This window comes from Pelodiscus sinensis, chromosome 2 (assembly GCF_052426305.1).
Source record: "Pelodiscus sinensis isolate ZL-2025 chromosome 2, ASM5242630v1, whole genome shotgun sequence".
Classification (NCBI taxonomy): domain Eukaryota; kingdom Metazoa; phylum Chordata; order Testudines; family Trionychidae; genus Pelodiscus; species Pelodiscus sinensis.
Window position 1 is genome coordinate 237,411,195 of NC_143053.1, and position 16,289 is coordinate 237,427,483.

Here is a 16,289-nt window from a genome sequence, read left to right on the forward strand (position 1 = left end):
CTTTCTCTGAATACCTGCTGAGCAAGTATGCATCATGGAGGAGTTTCTTCTAGTATTGTTTAATCACAGTCTGGCTCACACCCTCTCTGACCTTTTTATCCTATGCATTCTAATTGTGAGTCTCATTCTTATTCATAGAAATAGAAAGTCCCTCTAAAAGATTGTTAGTTGTCCCACATGGGGTTGGAGAGCAACATCAGGATGAAAGGGCAAAGGTGGGCAACCAGTGACCTGTGGGCTGCAAATGGCCCATCAGGATAAGCTGGTTACAGGCCATAGACAGTTTGCTTACATTTCCCATCTGTAGGTATGCCCCCCACCCCCTCTTTAGCTCCCAGTGGCCATGGTTTGCCAATCCTGGCCAATGGGAGCTGCAGGAAATGACGTTAAGCACGTCCCTGCAACCTGTGCTGCTTCCTGCCACAGGCTACCTACCACTGTTATAGGGTTTCAAAGACTCTCAGGGTATGTCTACACTACAAAGTTAGTTCGAACTAACGGACGTTAGTTCGAACTAACTTTAATAGGTGCTACACTAGCGCTCCGCTAGTTCGAATTTGAATCGAACTAGCGGAGCGCTTAGTTCGAACTAGGTAAACCTCATTTTACGAGGACTAACGCCTAGTTCGAACTAGCTAGTTCGAACTAAGGGCTGTGTAGCCCTTTAGTTCGAACTAGTGGGAAGCTAGCCCTCCCCAGGTTTCCCTGGTGGCCACTCTGGCCAACACCAGGGAAACTCTATGCCCCCCTCCCGGCCCCAGACCCCTTAAAGGGGCACGGGCTGGCTACGGTGCCCGTGCCAGGTGCAAGCCTGCCAGCACCCAGCTAGCAGACCCTGCACCTGGCACGGCACAGAGCCACCCACCCGATGCCCCCAAGCCCACCCCCTCTTGCCGGGACCAGGCTGGCGGCTCCCGGGAGCTTGCCCTGGACCGCAAGAGGCGGGCACCTTCCTGGGCTAGTGCGGACATCGTGGACCTCGTCCACGATCTCCGCACTAGGCACAGGAAAGTGGCCGTCTAGGGCAGGAGAGCTGCCAGCCTGGCCACCCAGGACCAGGTGTGCATGAAAATCAAGGGGGTCCACTGAGACCCCCGACCCTGAGCCCTGAGCTTACAATGGCCGTACTGGGTCAGACCAAAGGTCCATCTAGCCCAGTAGCCTGTCTGCCAACAGCGGCCAACCCTAGGGACCCTGGAGGGGATGGACCGAAGACAATGACCAAGCCATTTGTCTCGTGCCATCCCTCTCCAGCCTTCCACAAACTTTGGGCAAGGACACCACTCCTACCCTCTGGCTAATAGGACTCCATGGACCCAACCTCCATGACTTGATCTCACTTCCCTTTAAACTCTGTTCTAGTTCTAGCCTTCACAGCCTCCTGCAGCAAGGAGTTCCACAGGTTAACTATTTGCTTTGTCAAGAACAACAACTTTCTCTTACTAGTTTCAAGCCTGCTACCCATTTCTTTCCTTTGGTGTCCTCTAGTCCTTCTTTATGGGAACTCAGGAAGAACTTTTCTGAATGCACCCTCTCCACCCAACCCCTGCTTTTAGAGACCTCTATCCTGTCCCCCCTCCATCTCCTCTTTTCTAAGCTGAACAGTCCCAGTCTCTGTAGCCTTCCTTCATCTGGGACCTGTTCCCAACCCCTGATCATGTTAGTTGCCCTCCCCTCTCCCAGCCTTTCTCTTCCCCTCTCCCACCTCCTTTTCCCAGTCTCCCCCAGTTTTTTTTCAATAAAGACAGAGTCAATGTTGGAAGAAACGTTATCTTTATTTTGTACATCAATAAGAAGGGGGGCTAAGGAAGGGTAAGTGGAAGGAGGTGAGGGAGGAATGGGGTACGAGCCCCCGATGGGGAGGACTGGGCTGGCTCTGCGGGCTTCTGGGGGTGGAAGCTCTCCTGCAGCCCCCCAATTACTCCCTCTCCCCAGATGGCAGCCTGCGGCAAGTGCAGCCGGGCTGATGGCCGAGTGGTGTGATGTGCCCAGTGTGGGCACTCAGGGCACTCCAAGCCAGAACTTCGTTGCAAGCAGGGCACCCCTTAGAACTGTGTGTCCGGGGTGGGGGTCGGGACCCTTTAAGCGCAGCCCTCGGCTAGCCTGAGACAGCATCTCCATGCTCTAAGTCCTCCTTTTATGCCCTGCCGGCACTGCTTCCGGCCATCCTTAAGCCCTGTTCAGGGTCCACTTAATGTGGACTTGCTAGTTCGAACTAGCAAAACGCTAGTTCGAACTAGTTTTTAGTTCTAGATGCGTTAGTTCGAACTAGCTTAGTTCGAATTAACTAATTCGATCTAAGTTAGTTCGAACTAGCGCTGTAGTGTAGACGTACCCTCAGTCAGTAACCATTTATTCTTTGTCTGGGCTGAAGTGAGGTAGAGTTCAGCCTGAGAGAAATGGAAAGATCCACTCACATGGGCAAAAGAGGTGGTAGAGTATGTCAGATAAACCTGACATTGCCCACCTATTGTCATCACAACTGAAAAATATGAAGACGTGTCAAACTATGGGAGAAAGAGATGTTTTTCAGATATTTCAAAACAAAAGTTGAGTAGCTCAAACCCATCAGTTTTAGAAGTAGGCATATTGGTACAATGTTGCCCTATGAACACTTGACATTGTGTATCTGTTTTCTCCCTTAACGTCTAAGGTACATTTTACTCTCCTCCAATATGCATAGTATGATTTTCAGCCACGGGGGATGCAGTAAAGGGGGGAGAAACCAATATGATCGGTCTTCTCAGTTTTTCACTATTCTACTTGTATGATACATGCCACTCACATTTTTATTTATTAGCATCATGGCCTTTTTGCATATATATATGAAAAGCTTTAATTCAGAAGGTGAAGGGTTTTGTCCGAACATGTTAGGCTGCTATCAGATTGAGTATAATGTTACATGTCAACATAATTTGTCTCTCTTGCAGATACCTTGCAGGCGGGAAGAGCACGCGAGGACTGGCTGTACTAGGTCCAGAGAATCCACACATTGCCAAAGATCCATCCTGGGTCAAACGATAACATTTGTTATCACTGATAGCCCTTGTTATTGAAAATGGCTTAAAAGAAATAAAACAAGCCAATTCATAAGTGACTAAGGCACATCAGAATTTTTAATTTTTCTGTTAAACTCCAAGCCAAAGGTCATTACAACATCTATACTCCACATGCACAGTTCATCTGTCTTTCCTCAAAGAAATTCTCTGCTGAAGGTTCGTATCTATAACTGCATTGTATTTAAGAATGAAAACTATTAGTCCATCTCTGACTGAACCAAATCTTCAGTTACACCATGAATACTAAAATCCATATTTTTAGGCCACAGTAGTAGTTAACTTCTAAATATACAAAATTATTTTTAAAAGCCAAACACTTGAATTTTAAAATGTGTTTAGCTTAAATCATGTTGTCTTACAATATCTGTATTTTTAAACCTCCACTATTGGACATAAAATAGGTTTGTTACACCTATAATGGTACTTTGTCTTTCCTAGTGTAGTGAATTATGCATTATTAAGTTGTATAAAACTCGGTTTGTCCATAACTTTTATTGCTACATTGTATTCTGCCTATATTGCCACTTACATTGTTAATGATAGAGTAGCAGTGTTGGATCAAGTTCAACTCATGGCTAATAACAGCTGCAGGAGGATGAAAATGGGGTTTAATAATTTATAACACAGCTATTTTGATGCAGCGTCTACCTGTGTGACATTGGGCCGGTCATTCTTTCTCCCAGTAGTAAATGGAATTCTTGGGCTGCTGTTTTCTTCTTACAGCTAAATGCTGTGAGACAGCCACAACTGTCTTGTGGAGAAAAAACTGCTGTGTCAACGTAACTTACCCATTGTGGTTATATCCAGTTATCACAGATGTTTCATTTGATGACTGAAAATAGTCCTGGGTGTAATTAAGGGTTAGTTAGCATAGCCTCCATAGGTATGTCTGCACTGCTGGTTGGAACGAGCTTCTTAGCATGGGTAGACAGACTTGCTTCACTTTAGCTAGCATGCAAGATGAAGAGTGAACGTTGCAGGTAGCTAGCATGAACTTCTTCCAGAGCAGCTGTAACTACCCTATTTTTAGTTCATTTTTTTTTCCAGTTTTTCCTGTTAGTCTGTAACTCGGCTATTCCTCTGAAGCTTATCTGCTTCACTGTCTCTTCTTCCTTCCCTCCATTTTTTTTCCTTCTCCCCTCCTTCCCTTATTTATTCTTTGATCTGGACTTCCAACACTCCTGTCATCTAAAGTGGGTTGTGCCCACGAAAGCTCGTGAACCATCTACATGTTTTTTTAGTCTTTAAGGTACTACTAGACTATTTGTTGTGTTTAAAGTTTTTCCTGTTAGACTAACTCGGCTACCCCCTCTGAACCTATTTTTAGTGTGATGGATCATATGAAGCAAATAAGTGTCTCTGTCCATTATGGGGGACACGCTGCCTGCTACAGTGTAGATTTACCTAAGGGTACATCTGCACAGCAGCTTGAAAGGGGTAATCCCCAGGCAGATTTACCTTAAAAAGGAATATTGCCATGATGGTTTCGGCTAGCTGAGTACATACCAGAGAATTGGGCAGAATCATACGTGGGTGGGTAGCTTGAGCCACCAGCCATTCCACTGTGGCCATGCTGCTATTTTGAGCATACTAGCTTGGGTCAAGCAAACAGTAGCTAGGAATCATATCTCCCAGCTGCCATGTAGCCATAGCCTAAAGGAAACCTAGAAGAGGTTAACAGCTATCTTTGCAGGTTTAGTGTTGCCTTTAATAGTAGTTTTTAGTGTTTTACTTCCTCTGTGGGGGAAGTATGTGGGATAGTTCAAATTAATGCAACTTCATTGTGAAGATGCAGCACAGAAAAATATGCAGATGCGCCCTGCACTCATTTCCTGCTCCCTCCTACAAGCGACGGAGCAGTTATTTGCTTCCTTTTAGAATGCAAATAAAAGCTGCTTCTACTTTCTACAGAGATGGTCACCTGTTGCCTAAAAACTAATGAATGCAGCTGATAACTTGAAGACACACAGATGGTTTGCAACAGTACTTTTATTTCACTTTGGATACATAAATTCACTCTGTAACATGACACAAAACTAGCCTTCTACATATATTCTGAATATAGACACTATCTCTGAGATAAAGTGCGCTAGATGAATGACATATCACTCTGAGTGCATAGAATTGTGTTAAATGTAAGGATCAGGCCGGTAATTGGTATTTTGTAAGTTAGGTGCTAGGATCTGCTTTAAACCTACGATAACACTGGGCAAGAAATGTGCGTGACATCTGCATTTCTGAATTCACATAAAGTGCTGGTACAATAATTTAAATGTTACAAACAAAGCTGTAATCAATATTCTAAAGCATTGTTACGCACAAGGTAGGTCTATTACAACTTTATCTAAAATGATGGTCTCTTCTTAGATGGCTCCAGTTTCCATTTCTTTGGGGCTGTGCCTAGCTACATGCTCTAGTTGACCTGAATCTGAAACGTCATAGCTGGTCTTGTATTTGGCTAGAATTTTCATCAGAGGTCGAAGTTTCAGCCACCACTGTTCCTTGGGAATTCTGTGCCTGTGCAGAAGACGGGGAGGGGGGAAAGGTCAAAGCTATTCTGTGTAAATCACCCCACTGCTGGTATCCCTAAAGTCCAAATTCACAATTAAGGTTAAAGTAGTTCTTAATGACCAACTTAAACCATTGATCTTGAGGTTCCTTTTGTGAGTAATAATGCCATCTACTCACTGAGGCCAGGTCTTCACTTAGGGTATGTCTAGACTACAGGGTTTTTTTTTAAAAAAAGTGGCCTTTTTTCAAAAAAACTTCCCTTGCATCTAGACTGCTGCTGTGTTCTTGAAAGAACACGGCAGTTTTTTCAACCACGGAAAACCTCATTTTACAAGGAATAACTCCTTTTTTTGAAAGTGCTCTTTTGAAAAAACGCACTATGTAATGCAAACTCTGCTTTTTTTGAAAGAGAGCATCCAGACTGCCTGGAAAAACTCTTCCGTCTACTTCCTTTACTACTCATGACCCCCTGTGGAGTATCAGTGGTTGAAAAGACTGCTAAATCAAACCCTGAAAGATTGATCTCTGGAGTTTCAATCTTGGGTAAATGTAGACCTGACCAGATAGGACCATAGAAAAAGCATTTTCTAACATTTTGGGGAAGAGGGGTTGTGGCACACAGTAAATTATATTCTTTACTTCTTTCCTATACTTCAAATTGCCTTATAACATGCATGAATTCCATCTCCTCCCCATTTTGCTATGTTGCCAGCTAAACCTTCCAGATAAGCCAGCTCAGACACAATTTACTATTTCTGTGTGGCAACACATAAGGACCTCATTGTACAAAGACTCTCTCTACTCCAGAGAGCTCAAGTTAACAATTAGACAAAATGCAGCAGGTTAATAAAAATGTGAGAGGGTTAGGGACACAAGATGCTAATAGAGGTGTCTGAGTATGCATAAATTAGATGTCGTAGTCCTAGGCCTAAACAGTATCAGATAGCCATTTGGAGGCATTGTGATGGAGGCATTGCGAAAAAGACAGGTTGTGAGGAGGGATCTAAGAGGACACAGTAGTAATTTTGAATTCTCACAGGGAGCTCTTCTCAGGCAAAGAGGGTAGTGTGGAGAAAGCATGAAATTGCTTGAGGGATAAGCAGATAAGGGCATATTCTATGGCCACCATCATGGGCCTAGTGTGATGCTGAAAGGTTCAGGCTATGCTGAAAGGTTCAGGCTATTGGTGAAGTTTATTTGAAGAGGAGCAGGGAAGAATGGAGGTGAAAGAAGGATTGTATGTTGTACACTTGGCCCCACCAAGCTTTCTTCACTTACTCAAAATCTGCTTCACCCTTAAGCTCAACCACAGGTTGGAAAAGAAGATTGCGTCTGCGCATTCCTAGCAAACAAACTGTGTCATCAGTGTTGGCAAACACTTTTCCTATAAAAATAAAAAAGGAAATGTTATTTTTCTGAGGGAGAATGATCCTTTTCTTGTAATGAACCAATAGAACTAGGAGTGGAGTTTATAGCAAGATTTGTAATTTTGTTGAGTTACTTAAGTCAAAGTAAACAATGATAGCATCTGAATTAGTTTTTTAACAGTGTTAGGGAAACATCCTCTCTTTTGTGGTTTATTAGTTTTAATGATTGAGCAGTAAAGATGCAATGTATTTAATTAATCATCAAATAAGTGATGCAACCTTAACTTTCAGTTTAAAATTAGATTACAGTAAATATTGCTTCATGAAGCTGAAGAAATAAATCCTAAAGAAGACATATTACCTTCTTCTGTGTCCCATGCAGCCACCAAGAAACGAAACCAAAAAGAATATATGTTACTATAAAACTATCAATTTCTAATTGCATAAAAACTAGTTATCCTAGCAAATCATAACAGATGCAGTGAAACTCCTTGTTTACAGTATCAAAATATCTTCAGGAGTCATTTTTTGTCACTGGTATTGTGTTTCTCGATAACAATACTCTGACAAAGCCCAGGTAAATTGATAAGACTGCAAGAATAACATTACAACCACAAACACTACACAGGTAGTCCATTACTGAATTGAAAGACTCCACAAACATCTTGAACCAATAGACAGGCTGTTTTTTCTAGTGTTAACATACACACACAAAAACGGTAAACAGCCATAATTTTTTCTGCACCTTTGCGGTAGGTTTCTCTCAGTTTCTTGGAGATCCATTGTACTGCTTTTGCAGAGATTTTTGTCCCAAAGTTCCTGTCAAATGGGGAAGGTGCTCCACCCTGCCAAAATGTAATATGTAATTGGAGATTAGTTGCAATTCCGCACCAACCAGGAGCATTCTTGTCTTTCTGTTCCAGTAGTCATCTCTGTACTATGACTGTTGTTCCTCTCATCTTCCTTCACCTCTCCATTGTTTTTAAACATACTATTGCTTGTCTTAGCCCCAAAATTCCCAATATGGGAGTCTCAAAGGGACTTTACCCAGACAGTTTGAGATACTAGCTCTGGTTCTATGATGCGCACATAAGGACAGGCTCAATTCCCATTAAAAGTCCATGAGACTTAGTTACCCCTCTTCAGCAGAGTGCTTATTTGCATGGATTTTCTACCTTACTTTTGCAAGGACTCCGATTGAATATTGCCTGACCAATGTTCACTACTGGAGCAGCATGGCACACTGCCCCTTCCAGTAATAGGGAGAGAGCCAGAAAAGTAATACACAAAGAAGCAAAGTACAGAATAGAGAGCTATTGAAGGAGCAAACAGGTCTGACCAATGCTTCAGGGGGCTGTAAAAGGTGGAGGTTATAATCAAAGAGCTCTATCAGCCAGTAGCTACTAGGTGGGTGCATTTATAACACTGTTACCAAACAGACACAGAGGATTTAGAATTCTGGGACTGTAGGACTTGACAAAATAAAAAAGGTACAGTTACTTACTAGCTTTTATTCCAGCTGACAAAACAGGGCTCTTAACTGGATCTAACTTTATGCTCCTTATGTGAAAGCAGATTCTACTGTCATTCTATGTATAGTGTGTTTTGGGTGCATTTACTTTTAATTCTAAATACAAGCGAGCCAAGCAGCAACAGTGTCAATATTCAAATAGCTAATGTGCTTAGATGCAAGGCAAGGAAGCTGTGGTATAATTCTGGCACTGGTTGCTTTAAGACTTCAAAGGGAAAATGTGATTTTTTTAATAAAAACTTGATGGCTCGTATGAACCAACAGATTCAGTTATTTCCCCTAGACCTGCCCTCCTTCCCATTGTAAGTTTCCTGATTGTCATTAATAGGATGGCAATTTTCCCTCTTCTCCAAAAGGGGGAAGTGAAAAATGAGCACAAAAGTTCTCTAGGAACAAAATCTCTCTTTTAGGAGTGAGAGGCTCCTGCACTGGCAGCTGCAGGGAGGTTTTGTAGGAATCAATGAGTGGGCTATTGGAAAACAACAGCACCTATCTTTAAAAAACAGAGATGGGAGAACAAAAAAGGTGACACAATAAAAGAGGGAATTTGCAGCAATTTCCTTCTGCAAAACTGCCCCTCCCCCAAACAAACAAACAAACAACAAACGGGGTTGAGAGTTGATGGTAACAATGAAAGAAACCCTTGTTGCTATTCATTCTGTGTAAAGCAGGGGTGGGGAACATTTTTTGGGTTGGGGCCTGCCGACCCACAGACAAATCAGTTGGGAGCTGTGCACAAATGAGATTTTGCATGCTCCAGCCCTGCAGCAGAGTCACGGGAGAGGGGGGTAAGAGGGTGAGTCACAGGGAATGGATCCAGGCAAGCCAGGGGCCGCATCTGGAAAGAGTACAAAGTGCATGCAGGAAGGACGACTTGAGCCTAGTCCTGCAATGATGCTGGCAGTTTGCACACACCAAATTAACCTTACTGCTGTATACAGAAGGAAGTCCATAACCTTATTTACCTGCTGCATGTGGCCCAGTACATTCTTTCTGCAGTCAAACACGCCTTTTCCTTCCTCAGAATATAACTGGTAGATAAAGTCAGTTGTGTAGTTCTCATTGCTGTTCTCATTCCTATAACAAAACAAACAAAAAACCCCAACAACACACAAGCCCGTTGAAAACCAGATTTAACTTCCAGACCTCTTCACAGAGGCACAGCCACTGAGGGAGAAGACATGTCCCACAAGTGACAACTCTTATCTTCTCGCCTGCAAATGAGTGGCATGGGTTTTGTATTTTCATCTTCCTTCTTCCGCTCCAACTCTCCCACAGATTTGGTTTGCACATAGTTGAGTCTCTGCTCCTCCACAAATCAATACTTTGAGGCTACATCTACACTGCAGGGTTCTTGCGGAAGAACTGTTTTGTGCAAGGGTGCATCCATACTGCCATGTGCTTTTTGCACAAGAGTTATGCTTTTGCGCATCCATGGCAGTGTGGACACTCTCTTGCTCAAGAAAGCTCTGATGGCCATTTTAGCTATAGGGGTTTATTGCGCAAGAGGGCTTATTCCTCATGGGGAGAGGAATAACTCTTGCGCAAGAAGCCCTCTTTTCCGACGCTTTACTGTAAATTTACTTGCGCAAGAACGCGCATGCAGTGTAGACGCTTTGCAAGTTTTTGCGCAAGAACTGGGCCCGCTGTGTTACTACAGAGATCGTAGGAGCTGCTGAACTATAACCTCTTCTCCGACACACAGCCAATGTTCTATGCTGTGCAAACGTGAGGCTGCCCCCTCACCTCTTTTTAATGTCTCAGTATACTGGAAGTGCATAGGTGAATACATTTGGTGACTTCTTTCTATAACTGTTTATCTCCATGCATGCTGAAAAGAGATGCCCATGAAAGAGGTGGAGGTCACAGACTGACAAAGGCAGTGTACACTAGGATGAAAGGTGTGATTTTAAAACATGTTAAGTAATTTGTTAGAGGCCTTTGCAGACAAGACAATTTGAAATTTGAACCTTTGTCAGCCTTATCAACACTAGGATTTTGACATGGGACATTAATGGACATATTTTAAAACACTTTGGCTATGTCTACACTGCCCCCTCTTGTGCAAAAAATATGCAAATGAGGCAAAGCGTGAAATATCGCCATGCCTCATTTGCATAATTAATGCAGCTCTGTTTTTGCACGAGCCGTTTTTCCTCTCTTTTTCAGGAAGAATGGCTCTTGCGGAAGAGGGGGGTTTTGTGCAGAAACGGAGCCTAATTAATTATACAAAGGAGGCACAGCGATATTCCACGCTTTGCCTCATTTGCATATTTTTGCGCAAAAGGGGGCAGTGTAGACATAGCCTCCATTTTTCCTAGGAAAGATCTGGCCAAGGAGAAACAGTTTTGCTGGGCTAAAGAGCACACTTGCTCCAGTATCAGAGCTTAAACCATAATATTTGCAGAAGAAATGATGGAAACTCTGGACTTCAGACTAGATATATGGTGGGAACATATGAGAATTTATAATGCCATGCTGATCAGCAATTGCTTAACACACTTTAGCACCATTTTTGTCACAAAATGTCCAGTACTTGATAACTAATGTCTCATGAGTTATTTATGGGCTTTGCTTGCAGCTTCAGAACTGTGATCGGTTGTGTTCATGTGTGGAAGAGTTCAAAAGGGCTAATCTTCAAGACAGTAACTCAGGGGTGGGCAAAATCTGGCCCATGGGCTGGATCCAGTCCACAGCATTAATCCATCATGGGTCACCACCTTTATATTTACTTGTGTATCTGCAGCTATCAGGTGATCACAGCTCTCCTTGTCCGTGGACTGCTGTTTGTAGCCAATGGGAGTGGTGTCCTGGTCCACATTGCTTCCCACCGCCAATTTGCGACCAACCAGAGCTGTGCTCACCTGATACCTGCAGAGGCACAGGTAAACATAGCAGTGGTAGCTCACCAAGGGCTAACCCTAGCAGGTTGCCTTTTTTTTATTGCCCACTCCTGCAGTAACTGAACCTTCTTGAGGTTCTACTTGCAGAGGTGGGCCTTGACCTGAGGTTTTGAGAAGCGGTGTAATAAAATGAAGGGAGACCAAGTTTCCATTCAATGAATGGAGACCAGAATCTGCCCTAAGGGGCAAACAAATAGTTCAAAACCATCATCATAGGGCACTATGATTAAAGCAGGGGGGCAGCTAATCAACTTGCAATTGACACACAGGAAACTTTTATTCAGTGGCTTTAGGCTTAGCTTGCAATTGTCTCCAATGGGACGTGTAGTTGAAGAAATGAGGGTGAAATTCACCCATTTGCAGAGGGACAGGATGGGACCCGTGTGGCACTTACTATGTATTCCAAGGGCTAAACGGGACATCGGCCTTGTTCTGGCCTTCTGCGTAGGGGAATGTCACCCTATTATTCACCTTTTAGTCACCTTAGTAAATAAAAACAATGAGACCTTTGAGCAGCCTCCTTATAATACTTTTAATCTAAGTATCCAAATCATTAACAGGCTGCTAAGAGTTAAAATGGGAATGGGCGTGTGATCTTTGCTTTTAACAGTTTTTATATCTGCTTCTCAGCTCTGCTTTTTCTTAGAATCCCTCCTTCTATATACATCAATCAAAGGTTTAAAATAGCAGTAAGGATTGTGAAATATTACTCATTTAGATGATATAGTTTAAATAAAGGATCTTTGGCTCACCTTAGCACAAGACCACGCTGGATGCTGGTTTTCATCTTTTCAGTCAAATGCTCCACATTAGCCTACAAACAGAGTCACACAAAGCATCCTAAAACAAATGTGATAACTCAACAGTTATCCACCTTCACAAAGATAATTTCCATTAAGGAGTTCAGGTTCACAATAGTACTTTGAAATGCCTTCTAGAATAATAACTTAAGAACGGCCATACTGGGTCAGACCAAAGATCCATCTAGCCCAGTATTCCGTCTTCTGACGATGGCCAATACCAGATGCCCCAGAGGGAGTGAACAGCCCCCGCGCCAGGAAAAATCAGCCACCACGGCTGCCAGAGCAGCCTTCCTATGGCAAAGGGTTCCACAGTTTCAGCACACATTGGCTATGTCTAAACTACGTTCTTCTTCCAAAGAGGAATTTAAATGAGCCCCATAAAAATGCAAATGAAACAAAGATTTACAAATCTCATGCTTCATTTACATAATTGCACAAGAGCTCTTTTTCGAAAAAGAAACTACAGTCTAGATGGGGTTCTTTCGGGGAAAAAAAAACAACCCTTTTTTGAAAGAACCCATACTCATTTTTTCTGTCCAGACTGCGGTTCCTTTTTTGAAAAAGTGCTCGCACATGATTATGAAAATGAAGCACGACATTTGTAAATGTGGGCTTAATTTGCATTTTTGATCGGGCTCATTTACATTCCTCTTTCGGAAGAGGAACGTAATTTAGATGTGCCCACTGTGTGAAAAATTATTTCCTTGTTATCCTTTTATTTTCATTTGCCTGTTCATTTTGCCCAGCTCCATCCATTTACTATGTATTAATAAACAGATTGCAAAATAATAAATATGTAATTGTTTTACTTAATGGTGCATGTTCAGATTTTTAGCCTTCATCATTCTGTGCTTGATGCCAGAAATGAGGAGTGCATGGCTACAAGTTCTACTACAAAACACGTCAACACTGGCAAATATTCCAATTCTCTGGGATAAAGGTGCTCCATGCATTTAAAAGTAGCCATTTATTGCTGCAGGCTAAGATACTCTTAAGATACTCTAATCAACAATGCCCGGACAATGTACATATTAAATGCTAAATATGCACAACACTGTGAAAGTTTGTATAAAAATGAGCAAGACATTTGGGTAAAGTTGGACTGCATACCTGGAGCTCTCGAATATCAAACTTCTCTTCAAAGATATAAGCGGCATCTGCACCTGCAGCCAGGCCCCCCATATTGGCTAGGTAACCGCAGTAGCCACCCATTGTCTCAATGATGAACACACGACGCTTGGTTCCACTGGCTGATTGTTTGATGCGATCGCATGTCTAACCAAAGCACAGAACATTAGAGACTTTTGCAAACAGGGATATTTCACATATATTGGGTGATTCTTTATTACAATTATAAGATTACTGAACTGCACTACTCTGTGTGTGTGTGTGTGTGTGTGTGTGTGTGTGTGTGTGTGTGTGTGTGTGTGTACACACACACACACACACACTATTATGTCAAACACATGCACCCTTTTATGTCAATTATCAATTCCGGAAGAAAATATTTCTTCCATCAAAATAAGGTGTCCTGATAATGTCAAGTTTGCTTGTGTTAGCTTGTTTTCTGAAAATGTTCACGGAAAAACTAATCTCATGGAACAGTCTTATTCTAAAAACTTTAGGAACATTATATTGGAATTTTATAGAGATAGAATAATGGTTTGTTTTCTGATCTGGCCTATAACCAAATTTGGCCAGACTCTACATTTACTGTGCACATGACTGAAGAAAGCACCTTTGATACTGAATGGTTTTAAGTACACTTCCTAAGAAATGGTCTTTAGAATTAGAATTTATGAGGCTGAAGTCCTAGGTTTCTAGGTTTCAAATTTCCATGACTTGGCAGCAACAGAGTCTCATGTCCATAAACACTTAATGATTATGGGAGACTGACCTCAGACCAAATCTTAGATAAGAAATGTTGTTCACTGTGAGGAAATCTGTTAGCTTATATGAAGCACAGGGTATGGTGATTTACAGCTACTTCTAGCAGAGCTGCCTGTGAGTAGCCTAAACAAGCTGCCACCGAAATCAATTTAAAAAAGATGACAGCTCTGATTAGAGGACTAAAGAAGAAAAGCCCAAAATAGCAGCAGAATTTGCAAAATAACTGTCAGACATCCCTAAACTCAAATGATATTCAAGAATATACCAAATGATATTCCAAGCTTTGGCAGTTATTTTCACTTCATGTGAAAGCCATGTGCACAGACCTGTCTTGCAAAACCATCTTTAAAATATCACACATTCAGACATTACTAGTATGAAGATAATAGGTGGGAAGGGGAGAGAAATGTTAATTGCTCATTAAAAAGCTTTCTTTTGGGGGCAAATAGAATTTTGCAAAGCTGGTTTGTGGGTCCACCTGAATCAAGAGGAAGCAGATGAGTGCAAGGATCTGACAAATGCAAGATCATGAATGTCTTGGCTTTTATTAACAATGCATTTAGAAGAAAATATAAAAACTAGGTCTGTAAAGCTATTCAAAGTAAATTGCAGTTAATCACACGATTAAAAAATTTATTCACGATTAAGCGTATGCAAGTCCCCTTTGAAAAGCCATGGCAGCATTTCAATGGGGCAACACTTCATGGAGCCTGGGATCAGCTGGAGCCCCCAGCTGCGCTTGCACTGCCCCCTTCAAGTGCCATTTTGGCTCTTTAAAGGGGCAGCGAATTAGAAGCTGGGGATCAGCTGGGGAATGATCCCCAGCTCCACTTCGAAGTGCCAGAGTGGCACTTCAAAGGGCTTTGCAACGCGGAGCCGGGGATCAGCTAGACAGTCCAGCTGATCCCCAGCTCTGATTGCGCTGCCCCTTTGAAGTGCCATTGGCACTTCAAAGAGGCAGCGCAGCATTAACGCGTGCGATTAATGCATTAATTTTTTAAACATGTTAATCCTGTTCTGTGTTAATTGCAGGCAGTAAAGCAGGTCAATTGACCGCCCTAATAAAAACAGCCCTCTGACCTCTGGTGAGGTTTTGGATGAGTAACTATGGATGCAGGTCTACATCAGATGTTCTTTCAATCTGGTTGTGAATAATTTTTTCCCCCCCAAATACAGATTTAGCACCATTTATTTTCTGCTATATAGAGACAGATGAGTAGTCTGATATTTGCATTAAATACCTACTTACCAGAGCACAAAACAAATACTGTTTAAACTGGTAAATGGGAAAGCCTAAACAATTAAAAAGTCATAAATATGTAATATATATGTTATAGCATTTAAAATGTTAATAACTATGTATACATTTACTTTAGTTCAATTACCAAAACTGTAACATGTATATCCACAAATGATCAAATAGATTGATAAACACGCTATCCTCTATGCTTCTAAATAAGAAGGAACTCCAGCACAAAATACACCACATATTAATACAGCTCATGCACTTCACAGTTCATTACAATGGCAAACTCTTTCTACCATCTTGGTTCTTATGCTCTCTATGTTGTGTTCCCTAGTCTCTTCCTCCCTGAGTACAGCTCCATGGAAGCACTCAATATGAAATGAATAGCAAACTTGTAGTAACCTCGGCTGCTTTCACTGGTCATACTAATTCTAACTTCTTGGAGACAGAATGCTTGGGAGTTCATAGGGTACGTCTAGACTACATGCCTCTGTCACCAGAGGCATGTAGATTAGGCTACCAGACATAGGAAAATGAAGCGGCAATTTAAATAATCGCCTCTTCATTTAAATTTACATGGCTGCCGCACTGAGCCAACAAACAGCTAATCAGCTGTTTGTCGGCTCAGCGCGATAGTCTGGACGTGCGGGTGTCGACATCAAAGGTATTTGTCGACCACCTAGGTATACCTCATCCCAGGAGGCATACCTGGGTGGTCGACAAATACCTTTGATGTCGACACCCGCGCGTCCAGACTATCGCGCTGAGCCAACAAACAGCTAATCAGCTGTTTGTCGGCTCAGCGCGGCAGCCATGTAAATTTAAATGAAGCGGCGATTATTTAAATCGCTGCTTCATTTTCCTATGTCTGGTAGCCTAATCTACATGCCTCTGGTGACAGAGGCATGTAGTCTAGACGTACCCATAGAAAGTACATGTATACTTTTATGACATTACTAAAGAAATCTTTGTGTGTAGT

General features: G+C 42.3%; 2 protein-coding genes across 4 annotated transcripts in view; one reads left to right on the top strand and one right to left on the bottom strand.

Moving 5' to 3' along the window:
* The window catches only part of PITRM1 (pitrilysin metallopeptidase 1), a 48,732-nt gene extending 45,635 nt beyond the window's left edge, over nucleotides 1–3,097 (top strand). Inside the window, exon 27 of the mRNA XM_075922708.2 lies at nucleotides 2,931–3,097. Coding sequence (XP_075778823.1) covers nucleotides 2,931–3,024 — 94 coding nt within the window. The 3' untranslated portion in view covers nucleotides 3,025–3,097. The remainder of the gene's footprint in view (nucleotides 1–2,930) is intronic.
* A 1,933-nt stretch (nucleotides 3,098–5,030) lies between these two features.
* PFKP (phosphofructokinase, platelet) overlaps nucleotides 5,031–16,289 on the bottom strand; it is a 93,720-nt gene continuing 82,461 nt past the window's right edge. For all 3 annotated transcript variants that reach the window (XM_075922711.2, XM_075922709.2, XM_075922710.2), the window contains 6 exons: nucleotides 13,285–13,449; nucleotides 12,124–12,185; nucleotides 9,434–9,545; nucleotides 7,683–7,782; nucleotides 6,849–6,954; nucleotides 5,031–5,576 (listed from right to left, as the gene is read on the bottom strand). In XM_075922711.2, coding sequence (XP_075778826.1) covers nucleotides 5,423–5,576; nucleotides 6,849–6,954; nucleotides 7,683–7,782; nucleotides 9,434–9,545; nucleotides 12,124–12,185; nucleotides 13,285–13,449 — 699 coding nt within the window. In that variant the 3' untranslated portion in view covers nucleotides 5,031–5,422. The remainder of the gene's footprint in view (nucleotides 5,577–6,848; nucleotides 6,955–7,682; nucleotides 7,783–9,433; nucleotides 9,546–12,123; nucleotides 12,186–13,284; nucleotides 13,450–16,289) is intronic.